General features: G+C 43.3%; 1 protein-coding gene across 3 annotated transcripts in view; it reads right to left on the reverse strand.

The window, feature by feature from the left end:
- BICDL1 (BICD family like cargo adaptor 1) overlaps window positions 1–20,063 on the reverse strand; it is an 89,177-nt gene that overhangs the window by 30,194 nt on the left and 38,920 nt on the right. For all 3 annotated transcript variants that reach the window (XM_066370785.1, XM_066370783.1, XM_066370784.1), the window contains exon 3: window positions 509–625. In XM_066370785.1, the coding sequence (XP_066226882.1) occupies window positions 509–625 (117 nt within the window). The remainder of the gene's footprint in view (window positions 1–508; window positions 626–20,063) is intronic.

The following is a 20,063-nucleotide window of genomic DNA, read 5'->3' on the forward strand; positions in this document are numbered from 1 at the left end:
TCATGCACTTTCAATGACATCGCGATCTTCCAAACACTACACAGAGTGCTTCCCGTGCAGTAACTTCTCAAACCCTCACAACTGTATGAAACAGATACTCCACTACTCTCATTTTGTAGGTAAGACTAGGCCCCAGTAAGGTGAACTGAACTGGGCCCAAATGGAGTGGAGAAAGGGAAGATTCCCTTTCCCATCTTCTATTTAGGACTGGCAAGGATGTTTTTTGGAGGAAATCAACCCATTCAGTGAAAAGTAGGCCACTGATGATTTCAAATACACTCAGCAGGTAACTCTGAGCAACCTTCTTCTTCTAGACAACAGACTACCCAAAGGGACGTGGATCCAGGGTTCCCCGTTTAGTTCCTCTCAGGCCTCCCTCGAGATTTTTGAGAGAGCGACCAGGTGTTTGTCTCCCAGTTCCGAGGAACCCTTACTGGAAAGACCCGAAGCAGCGCCCCCCACGAGAAAAGCCCTTCCATCTCCAAGCACTGCGGCCTGGGAGGCTCACCTCGGCCTGAAGGCTTTCCAGACGGATGATGTGCTGGTTGGTTGATGAGTTTTTCTCCCGGAAGTCTTCTCTGAGGGCGTGGACCTGCATGGAGAGTTGCCTCTCAACTTCTGAGGCCTGCAAGCAGAGGAGACCTTCAGAGCTGAGGCAGAGGTTGTGCAAAGCGAGTCTGTTCAGGTGTCTGCCTTTCATTTCTCAAGCGTCTCTTTGCAAACTCCCTATTCTACAAGGAGTACAAGATGAGACACCGGTTTCCTCCCTTGGGTCCTATTGTTCTCTAGCACCCAAACAAGGCAAACCCTTACCACCACTACCTCCACCACGAACGCTTGGTCTAGGTCCAAGACCACTTGGCTGGTCAGAGGAAACAGCTCTAGAAAATAGTAAGTGCTGATGTGTCCGTTAGCCTCGTTATGACTGCCCACTGCCGAGGCTCAGGCAAGATCTACGACATTGAGAGAGGGTCTCCTCTCTGTCTACTGCACGAAAGAGCAAGACAGCTACACCTACTACCACAAATCCCTGTACTCCTCCCGTCCATTTCCTCAGCGAGGCCCAGGGAAACCACCTCCGTCTGCACGGCTCACTTCCACTCAACACGGACACTACTTAAAACTCCCTGTCCTGTCTGTGAAGGTGTCGGCCTTTCCTTCCTCAAGGACGTTGTTCTGCAACTTCTAATTCTCTGGGGAGCACTGGCCGAGGTGCTCACTTCCTGCCAGAACCCATTTCTTCTCTAATGCTGAAACACAGCAAACACCAGGTACCACGTGTGTGCTGTATCAGTGCCTTCTCTTGACTGAGCAGGACAGTCTCCTGAAAAAATGCCCCCCTGGGTCAGACATGGCCTCTAGCCTCCCTCCCTGGGGCCCCAATGAGGGGTGCCCTGAACAAGGCCCAGTAGAGAGGACAGCCTCAGGACAAGGTAACTGCCTCGGAGCCTTTTATCTTTTTTTTTCTTTTTCTTTTCTTTTTCTTTTTTTTTTTTGAGGCCAAATGGGGTCAGTAAACTTTATGAGTTCTCAGGAGAGATCACCATGTGCTGAAATGGTTAGAAAAGGCTTTCAAGAGAAAGTGGGATGGTAATAACGTTGAAATGGTAGGCTAGCTGTTCAATGAGGCTTTCACAGTAATGATGACATGTTCAATAGCTCTTTTTATCTTCAAGTGCTATATAATCAATTGTCCATCTTTTTTTCTTTTTTGGTCCCACAGATTTGACAAAGGTTGCCCCCCCCCCCCATCCCAGACTACAGAAGCCTGTAAGAATCTTAACCTATAGTTCTAATTCTGAAACAATTACAAAACAATGAAATAAAGTCAAACCATCTCTTTTTTCCCTTCATCTTCTGTCTAATTCCAGACACCACCAGCTTATTGCAGACTTCTTAATCACTTAGAAATAACATTAATCATCCCTAACTAAATATAATAGTAATAGTGCCTGGGTGCCAGGAACTGTGCTCAGTGCTTTCAATACATGATCTCAGTTGTCAGAACCAGAGGAGGGCTCATCCCCCTCCGTTTACTCCTGAGGGAGCAGGCGCAGGGAAGTCAGGACACTTGCCCAGCATCTCAGTAAGTGGTAACATCAGAATGGTACACTCTGGGTCATCTTACTGCCAAATGATGACTACAATACTGCTTCTTAGATCTTGAAATAGTTTTTTCCTATTTCTATTGCTCCCTATTGAAACTAAACTTTAAAAGTCCAATTTAGCAAGGTTATTTTCTTTCTTTTCTTAATACTAAGCAATTTTATTTAAGACTCTTGGGATTTCTTCTAATAAAATTGAAGGCCCATGAGGACAATTCCACCTCATAAGTGCCGCAGTCTGATTGCCTGCAGTGAATTCAGTTGACTATCAGGGTTTCAAATATGTTAAAACAAACAAATAACCACAGCATGTTTAGATCTGCAAAGCGCTGGGGTAATTCAGGCAGCAGGCCTTATGCTAAGCATCCCCCCCTTGACATGAGCCATGAGACGACCAAGCTGCAGAGATGCCCTGAAGGCTACCAATCTAGTCCAGGCTGTATCAGACTTGCTCCTGTAGACGAGTCTCCTCTCAAAGCGATCTGAGAAATAAAATTCGTGTCTTCCCACCAGGAAGCCCGACTCCAGAATCTGAGCTCTTAACTGCTTAGCTACAACGTCTCCTTGAATGTCTGACTCCTCAGGTGTACCAAGGGATGTATTATTCACAGGGCTTTTCTTCTACATCTCTTATTTGAGTCTCCAACAGCCCTAAGCAGCAGTTATCAGTGGTTTTGTAGACAAGGAGGTGGTAAAGGCTGAAGTGGGGAATGGCACCACCCTGGTGGTTGGCCTAGGGTTCTGCGCTCTCCCACCACACCACGGCCACCTCCAACCAGGTGGCCAACATTTGCCTGTGTCAATGATGGAGACATATAAATCTACCATTTGCAAGGTACTAATGCACCCTTCAGAAGAAATTATTTTCTTCTTTTTCAGAGATGGAATCTGGCTCAGACCTTTACACCTGACCAACAGAATGAACATGCTCTATTTCTGCACGTAGATAAAATAACAATTTCTTAAGTTTGAACATAATTCTGTTCTAAATGCCTTCTGATCAAAGTACTATATCAGGAAGCCTAACACAGCCATAATGAATTTCACAGCTTCTTTTGAAGTTCTTCAAGGAGGAGAGTTAGCCAGGGTAACAGTGGCCTTCCTGAAGGGAACCTACTCTGTTCCTGAGAGTATGATAAAAAGAAAAAGAGTCAGGGCTGGCCTGACCAGGCAGTGGTACAGCGGACAGAGCGTCGCACTGGGATGCAGAGGACCCAGGTTTGAGACCCTGAGGTCGCCAGCTTGAGCGCGAGCTCATCTGGTTTGTGTAAAGCTCACCAGCTTGGACCCAAGGTTGCTGGCTCGAGCAAGGGGTTACTCCCTCTGCTGAAGGCCCACAGTCAAGGCACATATGAGAAATCAATCAATGAACTACTAAGGTGTCACAACGAAAAACTGATGATTGATGCTTCTCATCTCTCTCTGTTCCTGTCTGTCTGTCCCTATCTATCCCTCTCTCTGACTCTCTCTCTGTCTCTGTAAAAAAAAAAAAAAAAAAAAAAAAAAAAGTCAGGGCTGGCCAACAGCCTGGTTGGTTACAGTGCTGTCCTGCAGTGCAGAGGTTGCTGGTTTGATCCCCGGTCAGGGCACATACAGAAGCAGATGATGTTCCTGTCTCTCCCTCTCTTCCTGCCTCTCTAAAATCAAAACAATAAACATTAAAAAAAGAGAGAGAGAAAGTCAAATGGTCAGGCTTAGAGTTCCTGTTCTACCATATATATGTGTACAAGTTATACGAGTCATTTAACCTCTCTGAATCTCACTTTCCCAAATTACAGACATATTTCTCCTTTACATAGTAACGCCAAAGAGCAGGCCTAAAGGAAGGCCCACTTCCTTATTTCCAGTTCAGGACTTTGTGGGACTGAGTCAAATCACTAAAGTTTAGAGAAGTAAAGAAATATTGTACTGCTCCAAATTTAGGCCAACTGTGCATAATAATAAAATATCCCAGGATCAATTGTTTTTCTTGAAAACCAGGTACTGAGAACACAGGTGTATGTCACAGAGTCCTGTAGTGAACACAGTGCACTTCCGGGTTGGCACAGCCTGTTAAGTGACTCTGACAACATCATGGAAGGTGGTGGGTCAAGCTAGAAAACATAGGGAAATACAGAAATATTCCGCAGCCAGACCTTTCAGTTCTGGTCTCCTGGTGACCTTTTAAAGCAGGGGTCTCAAACTCGCGGCCCGACGAACAATTTTGTGCGGCCCGCAGACTAATCCACAAAGTTCAAAATATTTTGGATAAAATTAAGTAAGCCTAGGGGCCTACTTGTATTTTTCATTTCTCTAGCATCCTAGCTAGATATTAGCTTAGTTAACAGCAGTTGTGATGCGAACTACAGTTTCTGGTCGTTTTGTGACACTGAGTAAACTGCATGTACGATTGTGCTTGTTGTACTGATTTTTTTTTGTTTTCAACTGCAGTGAGAAAAGTGTTGCGTAACAGTTGCCTTTTGTAGACCTAGTGCAGCCCGCCGAACGGCTGTGATCTTGCTCTGCGGCCCAGATGCTGAGTTGAGTTTGAGACCCCTGTTTTAAAGCTATTCAACAGCCAGTAAATCTGCAGGGGCCTTACTGCTCTTGGAGATACCAAAATTTCCTACCCAGGTGAGGGGCAGCAGTTGTGGCCCTTGGAAATAAAAATTTTCCTACTTCTAGGTTTTGGGGGTGGTTGTGTGGGGGGTGATAGTAGGACAGTTCATTGTCAAGTAGAAAATGGCAGGCATGGGACTTCACAGTTTACTTCTCTAAGGGATGGTCTGGCTACCATGCCCGACTCAGCAGGCGGTAACAGCTGTGGCAAAACTGTGGCATAGAATGCCATCAGGAATCAACAATCTGAAAATGATGGCATGATTTTGGCTCAGGTATTTCTTGTTCTTCAACTCTTAAAAGTTAGCTCTATAATAAGAGTAACAAAATGTTCAGAGTGAAGAAAGAAGAGGGAACTGAAGATGGAAACAAACGTCCACTTCATCTCCAGCGGTAGCTCTAATATCATCCACCTTGGAGCTGTGTCTTAGGATACCTTCTTGAACTTTTCTACTCTTATCAAAAACATTGCCAAAATTTTTGGCTCTTTTTTCCCCTTTAATAAGCTTTCTTATCACAGGCTGCCTTCCTTGCTTGCAGCTAAGAACACTGAGATAATGTCTCTAAACTGGAATTCTAATGATATAAATCACTTAATATTTGTGAAGACATTGTACCTGCCAAATAAGCACTATGTGAGTGTTCTGCCTTATAATGAATAAATCTCACTATGGATCTCAAACTCCATCCTAAGACTCTCAGATCGTGTTTACATTATTCAAGTTTCTCTGTCTCAGAGGAGATGCTCTGGTTTAACACAGATCCAGTATCAGCATCACCAGAAAAATACTTCTGTCCTGCAGAAGATGTGATGAAAATTGAATCTGTGCCCAAGTATTACTCTTTTATTAATTTTTTTGTTTTTCAATTAGTTAATATATAATATTAGTTTCAGATGTACAACCCAGTGATTAGACATTATATAACTTAGTAAGTGATCGTCCTGATAAGTCTTGTACCCATCTGACACCAAACATAGTTACTAGAATATTACTGACTGTATTCCCTATGCTGTACTTTCCATCCCCATGACTATTCTGTAACATCCACTTTGTACTTTTTAACCCTTTCACCTTTCACCTTTCCCCCCGCCCCCTCCCATCTGGCAACCATCATAATGCTCTCTGTATCTATGAGTGTTTCTGTTCTGCTTGTTCACTGACTTTGCTTTTTAGATTCAATTGTTTATCGATATGAATTTATTGCCATTTTATTGTTCGTATTTTTTCTTTTTTTCTTCTTAAAGAAGACCCTTCAACATTTCTTATAATACTTGGTTTGGTGGTGATGAACTCCTTTAGCTTTTTCTGCTCTGGGAAGCTCTTTATATCTCCTTCAATTCTATTATAAATGATAGCTTTGCTGGGTAGAGTAATATTGGTTGTATGTCCTTGCTTTTCATTACTTTGAATATTTCTTGTAAGTCCCGTCTTTGTTGAAGTTCTCACTAAGTTCCTTGAGCATCCTTAAACCATTGTTTTGAACTCTATATCTGGTAGATTGCTTGACTCCATTTTGTTTAGTTCTTTTTTTCTGGAGATAGCTCCTGTTCTTTCATTTGGGACATGTTTCTTTATCTTCACATTCCATGCTGCTGCTTCCCTGTGTTTGTTTTTATGTAGTAGGTAGAGCTCTGCGTCTCCCAGACTTGGTAGTTGGTGTCTTGTAGGTCCCAGTGGCACAGCCTCCCTAGTCACCAAGTTGGGCACTACAGGTGCACCCTTGTGTGGGCTGTGTGCACTGTCCTGTTGTAGTTGAGTCTTGATTGTATTGGCATCAGTGGAAGGGACTGACCCTCAGGCTGGTGAGCAGTGAGGACTGACTGCGACAATAGCGGAGTAGCTGCTGTGCAGGAGTCGACCCTATGGAGCAGGACTTGCTTCAGCAGGGCTCTGGTGCTCCCAGAGTCCGCCCCTTGAGTGTGTTGCTTGTGGAGGTGGTAGGGTTATAATCTGTCATGGTCTGAAGTTGTCCACCAGGTACACTGGCTCTGGGACCTCCCGGGAGGTGCAAGGTCAGCCACTGCCTGTGCCCTGCCTGGGGCCACTCAGCATAAGCTATAGAACAGCGGTTCTCAACCTGTGGGTCGCCTAAAGCCATCGGAAAATACATAATACATATCAGGTATTCACATTCCGAATCATAACTGTAGCAAAATTACAGTTATGAAGTAGCCACCAAAATTATTTTTTGGTTTGGGGTCACCGCAACATGAGGAACTGTATTGCGGGGTCACGGCATTAGAAAGGTTGAGAACCACTGCTATAGAACAATGTGAAGATGGCTACCACCTGTGCTGGGCTTGGAGGTGCCCAGGAGAGGCCAGGCTGTGAGCCAAAGCCAGCTGCTGCTAGTGCCAGGCCTGGGCCACTTATCGGGAGATATGGAATACACAGAGGCCAGATGATGCTTGTTGGAGATATTTTAGAAAAGTCTGAAGCATGAACCAAAACATGCCATCTGTATGAGAAAACCACTGAAAATGGCTTGGAAGGGTCTGCAAGCTGGGTGGGGTGGGGTCTCAGGGGACCCCCTGGGTGGGCAAACATTGTGAGCCATGGTTAATGAAAACTCAGCCGCTCAATGTGGCTGCTTCTTTAAACCCCTAGTTGTAGGACTTCCATTCAGCTAGATTTTAGGCGGTTCTGAATGACAGGTGTTCTATAGTTCAGTTGTAATTCTGATGTGGTTGTGGGAGGATTTGAGTACCATGTATACCTATGCCGCCATCTTGACTAGAAGCCCAAAATTTTGGCTTTAAACATACATTTATTTTAACATCCTTCCATGTCAATATGTAGATCTACCTTATCCTTTTTAACAACTGTCTGGTATACAGTTATACAAATATAACAGTTTATTTAACTAGTCCCTACTTAAGTGAGCATTTAGAGTGTTCCAATTCTTTACTGTAAAAAAAAGTCCTTGCTTATCCATCTTTGTACTTGTGGCAGAACAGGCTATATATGAATAAATTCCTATATGTGGAATCAGTAGATAAAAGAATATGCATATATATTTTGATAGGTATTACCAAACTGTCCCCCAGAAAGGTCGCCTCAATTTATTTATTTTATTTATTTATTTATTTATTTATTTATTTATTTTTATTATTCATTTTAGAGAGGAGAGAGAGAGAGAGAGAAAGGAGAGAGAGACAGGGAGGAGGAGCTGGAAGCATCAACTCCCATATGTGCCTTGACCAGGCAAGCCCAGGGTTTCGAACCGGCGACCTCAGCATTTCCAGGTCGACGCTTTATCCACTGCACCACCACAGGTCAGGCCCAATTTATTTATTATTATTATTATTTTTTTTTTTTTTTTTTTTTACAGAGACAGAGATAGACAGGGACAGACAGACAGGAACGGAGAGAGATGAGAAGCATCAATCATCAGTTTCTCGTTGCGCGTTGCGACTTCTTAGTTGTTCATTGATTGCTTTCTCACATGTGCCCTGACCGTGGGCCTTCAGCAGACTGAGTAACCCCTTGCTGGGGCCAGCGACCTTGGGTCCAAGCTGGCGAGCTCTTTGCTCAAGCCAGATGAGCCCACGCTCAAGCTGGCGACCTCAGGGTCTCGAACCTGGGTCCTTCCACATCCCAGTCCGACGCTCCATCCACTGCGCCACCACCTGGTCAGGCAAGGTCGCCTCAATTTATACCCCTACCAATAGAGTACAAATACACTTGCTTCCCAAAACCTTGCCACCACTGGGTTTTATGAAACATTTTAATCGTTAGGTACTTATCTCTAAAATTCTCAAAATGTCCCTTATACTTTCCCTACATAGATTAAATGATTATAAACACAAGACATTTGAGAAATAACTCAAATTCTGTTAAAGAATGCTGAAGAGTAAGTAGTCCTTGAGTTATCTGAAATGAACTCCTTTTATAATCCAAGTGCTTTGGGGTTATTACTATTAATTAATCTTCCAATTGGCAAAACAAACGGACAGTGTGTTCCTTTTCCCTGATGTGCTTGATTGGGTCAGAGTACCATCCTGGACACATTACTTTCTCCCCACTGAGCAGAGCTGTTCCATGATTACTCTTCTTATTGACACGATTAATAATGTATGACCATTTCTCCAAAATGGAATGTTTAAATTTGTTTAAAATGGCTAAAGCAGAACTGTTAACTAGATACTTTCTTGTTTAATGGAGGGAAGGAAATTGCATTAGTTACACATGAGCGCCCATTTAACTTATTTGTCAAGGGGGGGAAAATGAACCAATTAATTTAGAAATTATAGTAGGAAAGATACACTATTTCAATACTCTTCCTGATTCACCGTGCTTTAAGAGAAAAACTCATGTGTGCAAGCTCTCTCTATTCTTTTTTTTTCTTTTTTTTTTTTTGTATTTTTCTGAAGCTGGAAACAGGGAGAGACAGTCAGACAGACTCCTGCATGCGCCCGACCAGGATCCACCCGGCACGCCCACCAGGGGCGAAGCTCTGCCCACCAGGGGGCGATGCTCTGCCACTCCGAGGCGTCGCTCTGTTGCGACCAGAGCCACTCTAGCGCCCGGGGCAGAGGCCAAGGAGCCATCCCCAGCGCCTGGGCCATCTTTGCTCCAATGGAGCCTTGGCTGCAGGAGGGGAAGAGAGAGACAGAGAGGAAGGAGAGGGGGAGGGGTGGAGAAGCAGATGGGCGCTTCTCCTGTGTGCCCTGGCCGGGAATCGAACCCGGGACTTCTGCACGCCAGGCCAACGCTCTACCACTGAGCCAACCGGCCAGGGCCGCAAGCTCTCTCTAGATCGCACCCATTCCTTTCCTCTCCTCCTTCCCCCAGGTGCACTTTCTTTGCTTTTCTTTCTCCTAAGCTCCAAGGGCCCCCATTCGCCTCTTTAACTTTCCTAAGCCCACGCCTCCCAGCTGGCTCACTTCTACCTCTGTGACTTTCTAAATAAACTTCAGCTTATATCTGAAAAGAGAGAGAAATTCTCAATCTTTCTTCTGCCAGGGCATAATAATTAATAGGCATCTGCCTGAAATACCTCCGGGGTGGCAGTGAGAGTGACAGGCAAAAGGATGATAACACCTATAGCAACGCTTCGCATATCCAGCAACTATATATTACGTGCACCCTGGTCTTCAGCATGTCACATGTATTAACTCATTTACTCTTCACAGTAACATGAGGAAGTAGTCTGACTTTTCCTATTTACTGATAAGGCTATCAAGGGTAAGCCATTTCCCCAAGGTCTTGCTTGTGCTGGTGAGTGCTGAGCTGGGATTCAAACCCAGACCTGCAACCTCTACCCTCACACCCTCAGCCTCAGCATGCAGGACCCCTCTTCCTCTGCCCCTTTGCTCCCTCTAAAACATTGCTTATCAAAATGAAAGTGACACGAGAGCAACAATCTTGAATTTATTCTAACTTCAGAGGCTGAATTATTTAAAACCTTTGTAATTCACTGCAGTCGAAACTGTTGCTTTAGAACACTATTTTCAAAATAATTAACTTTACTTTCCAACTGAAATGTAACAGAACCCTGTTGCAGACTGTGGGTACACTTTAAAAATATTGTTAGCGTGTTGTTGATCCCCACTGGTCTTTCTATGTGTACCATTAGTTATAATCATACTATGAATACAGGTTTTTCTTTTTTCACGTAGCATTGTATCAAAGGCATTTCCTTGTTATTTACATTATTACTGCTCTTCTTAACCATCACTTTAAATGACTGTCATATTTCACCCAGTAGCTAAGTCATCATTTCCGTCACCACCCCTTCACTGTGAGGCATCTGGGACTTTCCCCACATTTTGTAGTTATAATGAATACCCTTCCCTGGATGGTGGTGGTAGAACTTTGCCTGAGTACAAGTGGAATGGATAATCTTACTGTCAGAAAGGAAGGTGAATATACTTTAGAAAAGAAAGTCTGTACCAACTGGAACCAAAAATAGGTTTATGATTAGCCTTTGCTAACTGGAAAATCCAATTAACCAGAAGACTGCCGTTCTTATTTTCACGGTTTTATTGTTCAAAAACTTTCAAATTCGGTAATGGGCGCACTAATGACAGGATTTTATGTGATAAGCTCCCCTTTTACTGTCTTGATTATAATAATAAAAGCGATAGCCATTTCCTGAAGGATAAATGTAAAATAGCCTTTTTGTTCTCACTAGGCTTCAGTACACCAATTTCTCCCAAAGCCATTCAAAATAAAACTCAGAAGTGAAGTTTATCATGTGTTAAGTGAAGTTTATATATGTTTATCATGTGATAAACATATATCGTATATATATGTTTTCCTTCATGTATGAAGACAAAAAGATTTTCACCAATACCTTTCCAAACAAAAGGCTTTATTTCTAATAATATGGTGGGCTAGGATATTTGGACTGACTCTTCTACTGAAAAGAGCTAAAAATACTGGATAAAATACAAAAGACTTCTTAAAAGCATTAAGGAGCTGACAAGACAGGGACAGCGCCATGGTAATGTTTCATTTATGCAAATTACTGCAACGAACACAAACGGTAACAAATAAACCCAACTACACCACAAATGAGTAACATGACCAACCTGAAGGAGGAAAGAGGAAAATGACCTAACTAACTTTGGGAAAGTCTTTTGACTGTATGTATACTGGAAGATTCGGGGGGGAAAGAACTATGCAGAGATTGCACTGCAATTAGTAAGTCTGTTTTTCACAGAGGTATGGGCTAGCAATTCTGACAGTACTGTATGTTTAGTAGCCTTGGACAAATAAGTAAATATGTCATGAATAATGAGAACCAGGTTTTCCTTTTGGGTAAAGTTACAAATAAGGAAAAGAGGGAAGGCTGGAATGAACTTTCTAGCGTTGGGTTGTAATTGAGGATACTAGTATAAACTTACAGTTTTTAACATATACAGGGTGAGGCAAAAGTTGGTTTACAGTCATGAGTACATGTAACACAGAGTTCATTCTTGTATTATCATTTATTAATTATTTTATTATTTTCCATATGAACAACTATAAACCTACTTTTTCCAAACCCTGTATATATACAACTGGATAGATGGGGAAATAGTTCTACATGTCTGGTTACGAGTGTGTTAGTGTATACACACTATTTAAATGTTCTACAAGGACACATATAATAAGACCGGCCCCAGATACTCCCACTATATTGTAGTCACTATCAGAGCTTTTGATTCACTCAGGTTTTGTTTTTTTTTAAACCAAAATGACACAATCCTCTGTGTTAGCTTGGCGGCTGGCACTCTGCACCAATTCCAGCATGGATGGGATGTTTGCTTCCTAAGGACACAGAGATAAACGAGACTCAGTTCCTGTGGGAAAACTTGTCTTCCACACGCAAGGTCAGAAAAGAACATAGTCTTTCTTCTCTACCAGTTACTCCACTGTGTGACCTCAGGCATACTGTGTAACTATCTGTGCCTCAGTTTTCTCACCTGTAAAAGGAGGATAAAGTGGTAGCTACCTCAAAAGGTTATTGGATGAAATAAATTCATACATGTGAAGTGCGCAGAACAGCGTCTGGTACACACCAAGTACCGTATGTGCTAGCTGTTGCTATAGGTGTCATCTTTGTCATTACTGCATGTTGGCCCTAATAATCTCAAAGATTAACCCTGATCTAAGATCTGATGTTCAAGTCACCAGCACAGAAATGTCTAAAAGATTTCGTATAAACGAGGGAAGCTCTTAAAGAGCCTAAGAAAACCCAGTGTAGGGACCAACGGAGGATGGCAGCCCTGGGGCAGAGCTTCGGAGAATTCAGGCGCTCTCTTCCATCCACGGGTGGTGGTAGGGTAATAAGAGAGAAACTTTGAAAGATCTTGGGGGTAAAAGGGGGGGGGAGTGGATATGGAAATGTAGACAAGCTAAAAGAAGTACTATTCGGTTAAACTGAGGCATGATCTTGTCTCCAAGAACATCTCTCCAGGACAGGTGCCACCCCACACCCCTGTTCTGTTCTCTTGAGGTTGAAAATACTATGAGTACGGGAGGACTTCCTGGACTGTGAAATGTTTATGCTTTCAAAAGGAGATAACACAAAAATACTTGGAAAAGAGACAGAGAACCTTTTCATACTAAACAGGAAGGGCGAGGGGAGGGTAGAGCTCTGAGTGACATTCTTGGTAAATTTTCCTGTAGGACTGCGATGGGGACAGGCTGCGGTAGACAGGAGCTCTCCACTGAGGACAAATGATGTCCAGGGGACCCTCGGTCAGGAGTCCCTCAAAAAATAGCTGTCATGTCTAATCCTAGTAAAGAAAGAAAATTCTAGTACTATTTTCTTTTGGTCATATGGCTCACCAGGGGACGCATCGAGACCTCAAAACAAGGTTAAAAAGTTCAGATGTTCTTGTTCGCAGCTGGAGAAGGATTAGGGAAAAATTGCTTCCCAAGTGGTGGTTGCTTTCTTCTTCCCACCATTCCCAAAAGAAGAACTATTACTCCAATTAGCCTTTTTTATTTTTTCCCCCTGAACTTGCCTCCAGGATATTTTTTAAATTAAAAATATATATATATTTTTGGCCCTGGCCGGTTGGCTCAGCGGTGGAGCGTCGGACTGGCGTGCGGGGGACCAGGGTTCGATTCCCGGCCAGGACACATAGGAGGGGCGCCCATCTGCTTCTCCACCCCCCCCCTCCTTCCTCTCTGTCTCTCTCTTCCCCTCCCGCAGCCAGCCGGGGCTCCATTGGAGCGGGGATGGCCCGGGCACTGGGGATGGCTCTGTGGCCTCTGCCTCAGGCGCTAGAGTGGCTCTGGACGCCCCAGAGGGGCAGAGCATCGCCCCCTGGTGGGCGTGCTGGGTGGATCCCGGTCCGGCGCATGCGGGAGTCAGACAGCTGACTGCCTCCCCGTTTCCAGCTTAGGAAAAATGAAAAAAAAAATTAAAAAAAAAATATTTTTTTTTCCTTAAGGATTTCTCTTATTGGAATGTCTTTCCCTGAAAAATATTCACCTGATACATTCTTAACAGCCCAGTGTTTTTTTCAGAGGTGACCACTATATTGCTATATTGCTTTTATAATCTGCCAAGATAAAATGACATTATTTGCACTTCAACACTCCTTATTTTGAGTACTGCACGCTCTATTTTGTTTGTTTACCACACACTGTTTTGTTTATAGGCCTGTTTTCTCTAGTACATGGTGAAGGACCTAAGGATGGGAACTGTACCTCCTATTTATGTTTGTTTCCCTAAAAAGGTATGGTGGCACACAGTAGGTGCTCACGTGTTTACTGTGGGAGATAAAATCTGAATACTGTCTATGAGTACTTCTCAAGATAGTCCAGCTACGACTGGAGAAAACAGACCTGGATTAAAGCTAAACCCCAGGAGCACCCTTGAGCCAAGTTCCAGCAGGATTGTCAAGGAATTAATGAGATAACTCCCTTTGATTTAAATAGTCCATCCCCAGGAAAGGGCACCATTTCCTCTCATAGGTCATCACCATGGGCTCAAGCAGATTTACTTAGGCTTTGATGTAAATCATCCATGACTGATCCCTGGGTTTGCTGCTGGGTGCACCTTCCACCCATACCTTCACTCTGTTTTGCATGTGCAATCTTTCAATATTTAGAACTCACAACTTTTTTCCCAGAGCCTTCTGTAAACCTCACCAACGTCCTGTCTTTTATAATAGGGTCTTTTTTTTTTTTTTTTTTGTAGTTGATAGATTTGAAATCCTTTTTGGAGCTTGTTATTAAATAGGTCCCCTCCCAGAAAAGTATATGTGAGTAAGCTTTAAATTTAGATTTCTAAAGTTCTGTTAAAGTTTGGGTTGACTGCAACAAACTAAACCTGAAGAAAAGGATTATAGTAATGTATATTTATAAAGCACTTTCTTTTTTTTTATCTTTTTTTTTTTTTTTGCATTTTTCTGAAGCTGGAAACAGGAAGAGACAGTCAGACAGACTCCCGCATGCGCCCGACCGGGATCCACCCGGCACGCCCACCAGGGGCGATGTTCTGCCCACCAGGGGACAATGCTCTGCCCATCCTGGGCGTCGCCATGTTGCGACTAGAGCCACTCTTGCGCCTGGGGCAGAGGCAAAGGAGCCATCCCCAGCGCCCGGGCCATCTTTGCTCCAGTGGAGCCTTGGCTGCGGGAGGGGAAGAGAGAGACAGAGAGGAAGGCGCGGCAGAGGGGTGGAGAAGCAAATGGGCGCTTCTCCTGTGTGCCCTGGCCGGGAATCGAACCCGGGTCCTCCGCACGCTAGGCCGACGCTCTACTGCTGAGCCAACCAGCCAGGGCCTTTTTTATCATTTTTTATTTTCAATTGCCAGTGACATACATTATTATATTAGTTTCAGGTGTACACCCCAGGTATTAGACATTACATAAAAAGCAGAGTGCAAGTAGTCTGGTTATCTCCCAGCAGGACATTATACCAGCAGATTTGGGCATTTGTTGATGAAAACACTTCTTGTATTCTGCCCAGGATTATATATATCATCTGATGGTTGCCATGGAAATAGTAATGCCAACAAGGATTAGCCCCATAGGGTTTTCCCACTGGGTGTAGAAATACTTTCTGTGGAGTCATTGGGGAAGCAATAGAGATCTTATATGGGGATAAAAAGCTGGTGAGACTCTGTAAGAGGAGGTGGACAGGGGAGCCCAACTCCTTCCTCCACATCAGTCTATCCATTCCTCATCCCTACGACACCTACAGCTTGATCATCAGGTTCTGAGCCGCTCTACGTCCTCCATCCTCCATGAAGCCAATATACTCTAGCTCACAGTTCTTGCCTCTGTCTCTCAATTCAAATTTTCTTTAAAAAATGGCCTCCGTTTCACCATTTAATTATCTGGTGACAAGTGTCTTGTATGGCTCCCTAAATACAAATTGGGTGAACAGTTACTGAGTGCCCGTCCTGAGCCAGGCACCAGAGCTAACTGCTGTCACATGATTTATTTCACAAAGTTCTCATAATAATACCTGTTATGAGGACAGCATTAACCCGCTATTCAAATGACCTTGGCAGAGGTGAAGTGACTTCTCCAGTATGGCAAATTATTTCCCCCAAACAAGCCTTATCACTTGCATTAAACTGTCGGTTCCTCAGAGGAAAGGGTGGCTCAACTTCTCGTGCAACTTCTCCGGTATTCAGAAAGGGTTCGGCTCACAACAGGCAATCAGTTGACAAAAAGATGATTTAAAGGAAATCAACAATGAAAAATATAAAAGGAACTACATATGATATGGGAGGTGAGAAGGCAGAGACTGCTGTGTGTGTGTGTTTAAGAAGTCAAAAGTACTAAAAGTCTTCTGACAATGCCATGTACTATTTTGAAAAAAATTAATTAAAAATTTTATATAAAGCGATGAGTGAACATATTGGTTCAGTTGTGATATATGCTGCAAATCATTTGCTATTACTGATAATGCAATGAAGTAAATATTTTAGTTAAAAAAATATGAACAGTAACAAATTCAAAATGTTTACTCATTATGTTTTCTCCAATGGGAGAGAAAAGGTATAGTTACAGCCAGTCCTCTGAGCAAACTGAACATTAACAGAAGCATTCTGACCATGTGTCTTTTTAAAAAAAGCTTTTATTTATTGACTTTATTAAGAGAAGAAGGGGGAGAGAGAGAGACAGGAACATGGATCTATTCCTGCAAATGCCCCTGACCGGTGATCAAACCAGCAACCTCTGCACCTCAGGACTATGCTAACCAACTGAGCTATCAGGCCAGGGCCTGAGCATGTGTCTTGATGGGGACAAAAAGGTTAAGAACTGTTGGTTTAAGGAAAAAGTACTGGGACATGGATCACCTGTTCCAACTTCCTGGTTCACTGGGTGAACATAAGCAATTCATGTAAGCAATCTGGTCTATTTCCTCAGGTCTTTAATAAATATGGGACATTAGCCCTAACTGGGTAGCTCAGATGCCCTGGTCGGCAAACTGCAGCTCACGAGCCACACGCGGCTCTTTGGCCCCTCGACTGTGGCTCTTCCACAAAATACCACATACCTCGATAAGGAATGTACCTACCAATATAATTTAAGTTTAAAAAATTTGGCTCTCAAAAGAAATTTCAATTGTTGTACTGTTGATATTTGGCTCTGTTGACTAATGAGTTTGCCGACCACTGTAGAGCATTGTCCCATTACACCAAGGTTGTGGGTCTGAACCCGTCAGGGACATACAAGAGTCAACCAATGAATGCATAAATGAGTGGAACAACAAAAATGATGTTTCTCTCTCTAAAAATCAAGAAATAGCATGACCTGTGGTGGCGCAGTGGATAAAGCATCGACCTGGAATGCTGAGGTCGCCGGTTCAAAACCCTGGGCTTGCCTGGTCAAGGCACATATTGGAATTGATGCTTCCTGCTCCTCCCCCCCCTTCTCTCTCTCTCTCTCTCTTCTCTAATGAATGAATATATAAAAATAATAAAAATCAAGAAATAAATTTTTTTTTAAAAAAACATGGGACAAACTAACTCTACTTCTCTGGGAAAATAGACTTTACTCAGTGCTGTGAGTTGGCATCTGTCCTATTTTCTTGTTTCTCCAAGGATGATAAGGGAACAAGAACAGCTTACTACTTGCAGAAACTGCCTAGTGGATTGGCTTTGTGAAAATAAAACCAGTAAGTTCTAAAGCTGACTCAGTTTTTTCCTGAGAAAAATGGGAGGTCAAAGAATGGGTGTGTTAAAAAAAAAAAAGAATGTTGAATAGTATACCAGGCTACAAAAAGTAAGTTGTTCCCAAGTGAACATCAACTTCTCAGGAAGAGTTAAGAGATTAAAAGCCTATCTCACTTTCTCAGATGTTCATAATAAAAACCCATTTCCCACTTATCCAAGGTGCTGGAAAATTGATTAGTTAATGTCTGCGAAGGCTTTCAGGTATAAAGTGCTATCTCACTGCTAAGCACTCCTCTCCTTAAACCTGCGCCCGCTTCCCTCCTGACAGTCAACATCCATGTCTGTCTGGGAGGCCATGATGGAGATTATTAATTAGCTGCAGCCTTATAAGCCTGAAAATTCTCGGGAGCAAGGAGCCTGAGAAGATAGACACGAAAATTTGGAGCACATTCAGACAGAGGCTCACTTAAATGCCGGAATAATTATTCTAAGCTGAAAAGAATCCACATAACCCGTCACCTCAGAGCTCCTAGGTAAAAGGGGAGGGGCTCTCGACAGATCAGAACGATCATTTATTAATAAACCGAACCTACTAAGAAAGAGCAAAAAACACAACAGCGACAATTCCAGATAATGTGGTAATCTGATACCGTTGCAACATGTAACTACTGAACATATACCACAGGCAAAGCAGTAGTCAGGCAAGGAGCAGGGTGCAGCCCTGCAGCCCAGGCCTGGAAATAGGTAAAAGAACTAGGGGGGGAACTACAATGAATGATGGAGGATCTCACATGTCTGCCGTAATCTGGGGGGCCAATCTCAGCATCACTGAGTGAGGCACAACCAGCTAGGTGTCATCTGATGTCATGCATCATAAATGCATTATCTTCTAGCCAAAAATGTTTAGTTTGAAGCCACCACGCTTTGCTATATAACCTCCTGTTAATAGAAAATGCCAAGAAATAGAAGAATGAGCTAAAGGTCCCTCTAAGAAAGCAACCAGACGAATTGAGAGGCTGGAACTTTCTACAGAACGAGACCAATTTTTTTGTTTGTTTTTAACATGTCAACTCACAAAGGAAAACTGTACTAAAATAAATAACAGCTAAGGGATAAGACATAAGGTAATAAAAAAACGAGGCAGGGTCCTGGATTAGATCCTGAGTTGCAAACTAAGAGTAAAGAACTTTTTTTTTTTTTTTTTTGAGGTCAGTCAGAGGAATTTGAATGCAGACTTAGAATAATGAAAAATTATTGGAGTAGAAAAGTAGAGATTACTAACTTAAAAAGAAGGTTACAAAATAGTATGTGCAGCATATGATATGGTTTTGGTTTCAAAAACAAGATTAGTTAATAAGTTCAGCCAAACAAGATCTTGAAGCAGGAATAGTAAGTACCAACTTGATGAAGCAATCACTGGGCTGGGATGGTGAGGGAAGCCTTCAGAAGGAGATGCCCTGGCAGCTGGTCCTAGAAAAACGGGTAGAATTCGGACAGGCAGAAACTCACTGTGGATTCTTTAACCCAGTGGTCCTCAACCCCTGGGCCATGGATCAGTAGCGGTCCGTGGGCCATTTGGTACCAGTCCGCAGAGAAAGAATAAATAACTTACATTATTTCCGTTTTATTTATATTTAAGTCTGAACGATGTTTTATTTTTTAAAAATGACCAGATTCCCTCTGTTACATCCGTCTAAGACTCACTCTTGACGCTTGTCTCAGTCACATGATACATTTATCCGTCCTACCCTAAAGGCCGGTCTGTGAAAATATTTTCTGACATTAAACCGGTCCGTGGCCCAAAAAAGGTTGGGGACCACTACTTTAACCCATCAGTCGGCCTGTGAGTAACAGGGCTCCAGGAAAGACAGCTTGACTAGCCATGAGATACCCAGGTGAAAACAACCAACCAACCTACCTACCATTAAATCTTAATCAGCTCCCCTGGTTTCTGTCAGTGCTCATGACCCCAAAGCCACTACCAGGAAGAAGCACTCCAACTTAGCCTGGCCTCATTTGCCTACAAGATTTCCTCTTCCTGGCTTCTGAGAATGGAATGTTTTGCCTCAGAGAATGGAATGTTCTAACACAGGTACTATGTGGGGCTCTGTGTGCATGTCGTGGGGTGAAGGGAAGATGTGATGGAAAGATTTTTTTTTTTTTGAGAGAGAGAGAGAGGTGGGGGGGCAGGCAGGGACATACAGTCAGAGAGGAAGGGAGAGAAATGAGAAGCATCAACTTATAGTTGTGGCACTTTAGTTGTTCACTGATTGCTTTCTCATATGTGCCTTGACTGGCTGGGGGGGGGGGGCTTCAGCTGAACCAGTGACCTTAGGCTCAAGCCAGCGACCTTGGGCTTCAAGCCAGTGACCTTTGGGCTCAAGCCAGCGACCATGGGGTCATGTCTATGATCCCATGCTCAAGCCAGCGACCCCTCACTCAAGCTGGTGAACCCACACTCAAACTGGTAACCTTGGGGTTTTGAACCTGGGTCCTCAGCACCCCAGGACAATGCTCTATCCACTATGCCACCACCTGGTCAGGCAGTAGAAGTAGAAGGAATTTTATTTTAAGACTGTCAAGAGAGCAGACATGACCCTTTCAAACTACACAGAGTTCTATTACTTTCATGAGGATGCCCACTCCGGTTTTCTTTCTCTTATGTTTTGATCTGATAGAGCCATTCACACATTGAGTAGACAAACAGAGTTACACACACACACAGACACACAAAAGGAACTGCAAACAAATGTTAAACTCTACTTAATGATACACATCCTG

Source organism: Saccopteryx leptura, chromosome 2 (assembly GCF_036850995.1).
Source record: "Saccopteryx leptura isolate mSacLep1 chromosome 2, mSacLep1_pri_phased_curated, whole genome shotgun sequence".
NCBI classification, from domain to species: Eukaryota; Metazoa; Chordata; class Mammalia; order Chiroptera; family Emballonuridae; genus Saccopteryx; species Saccopteryx leptura.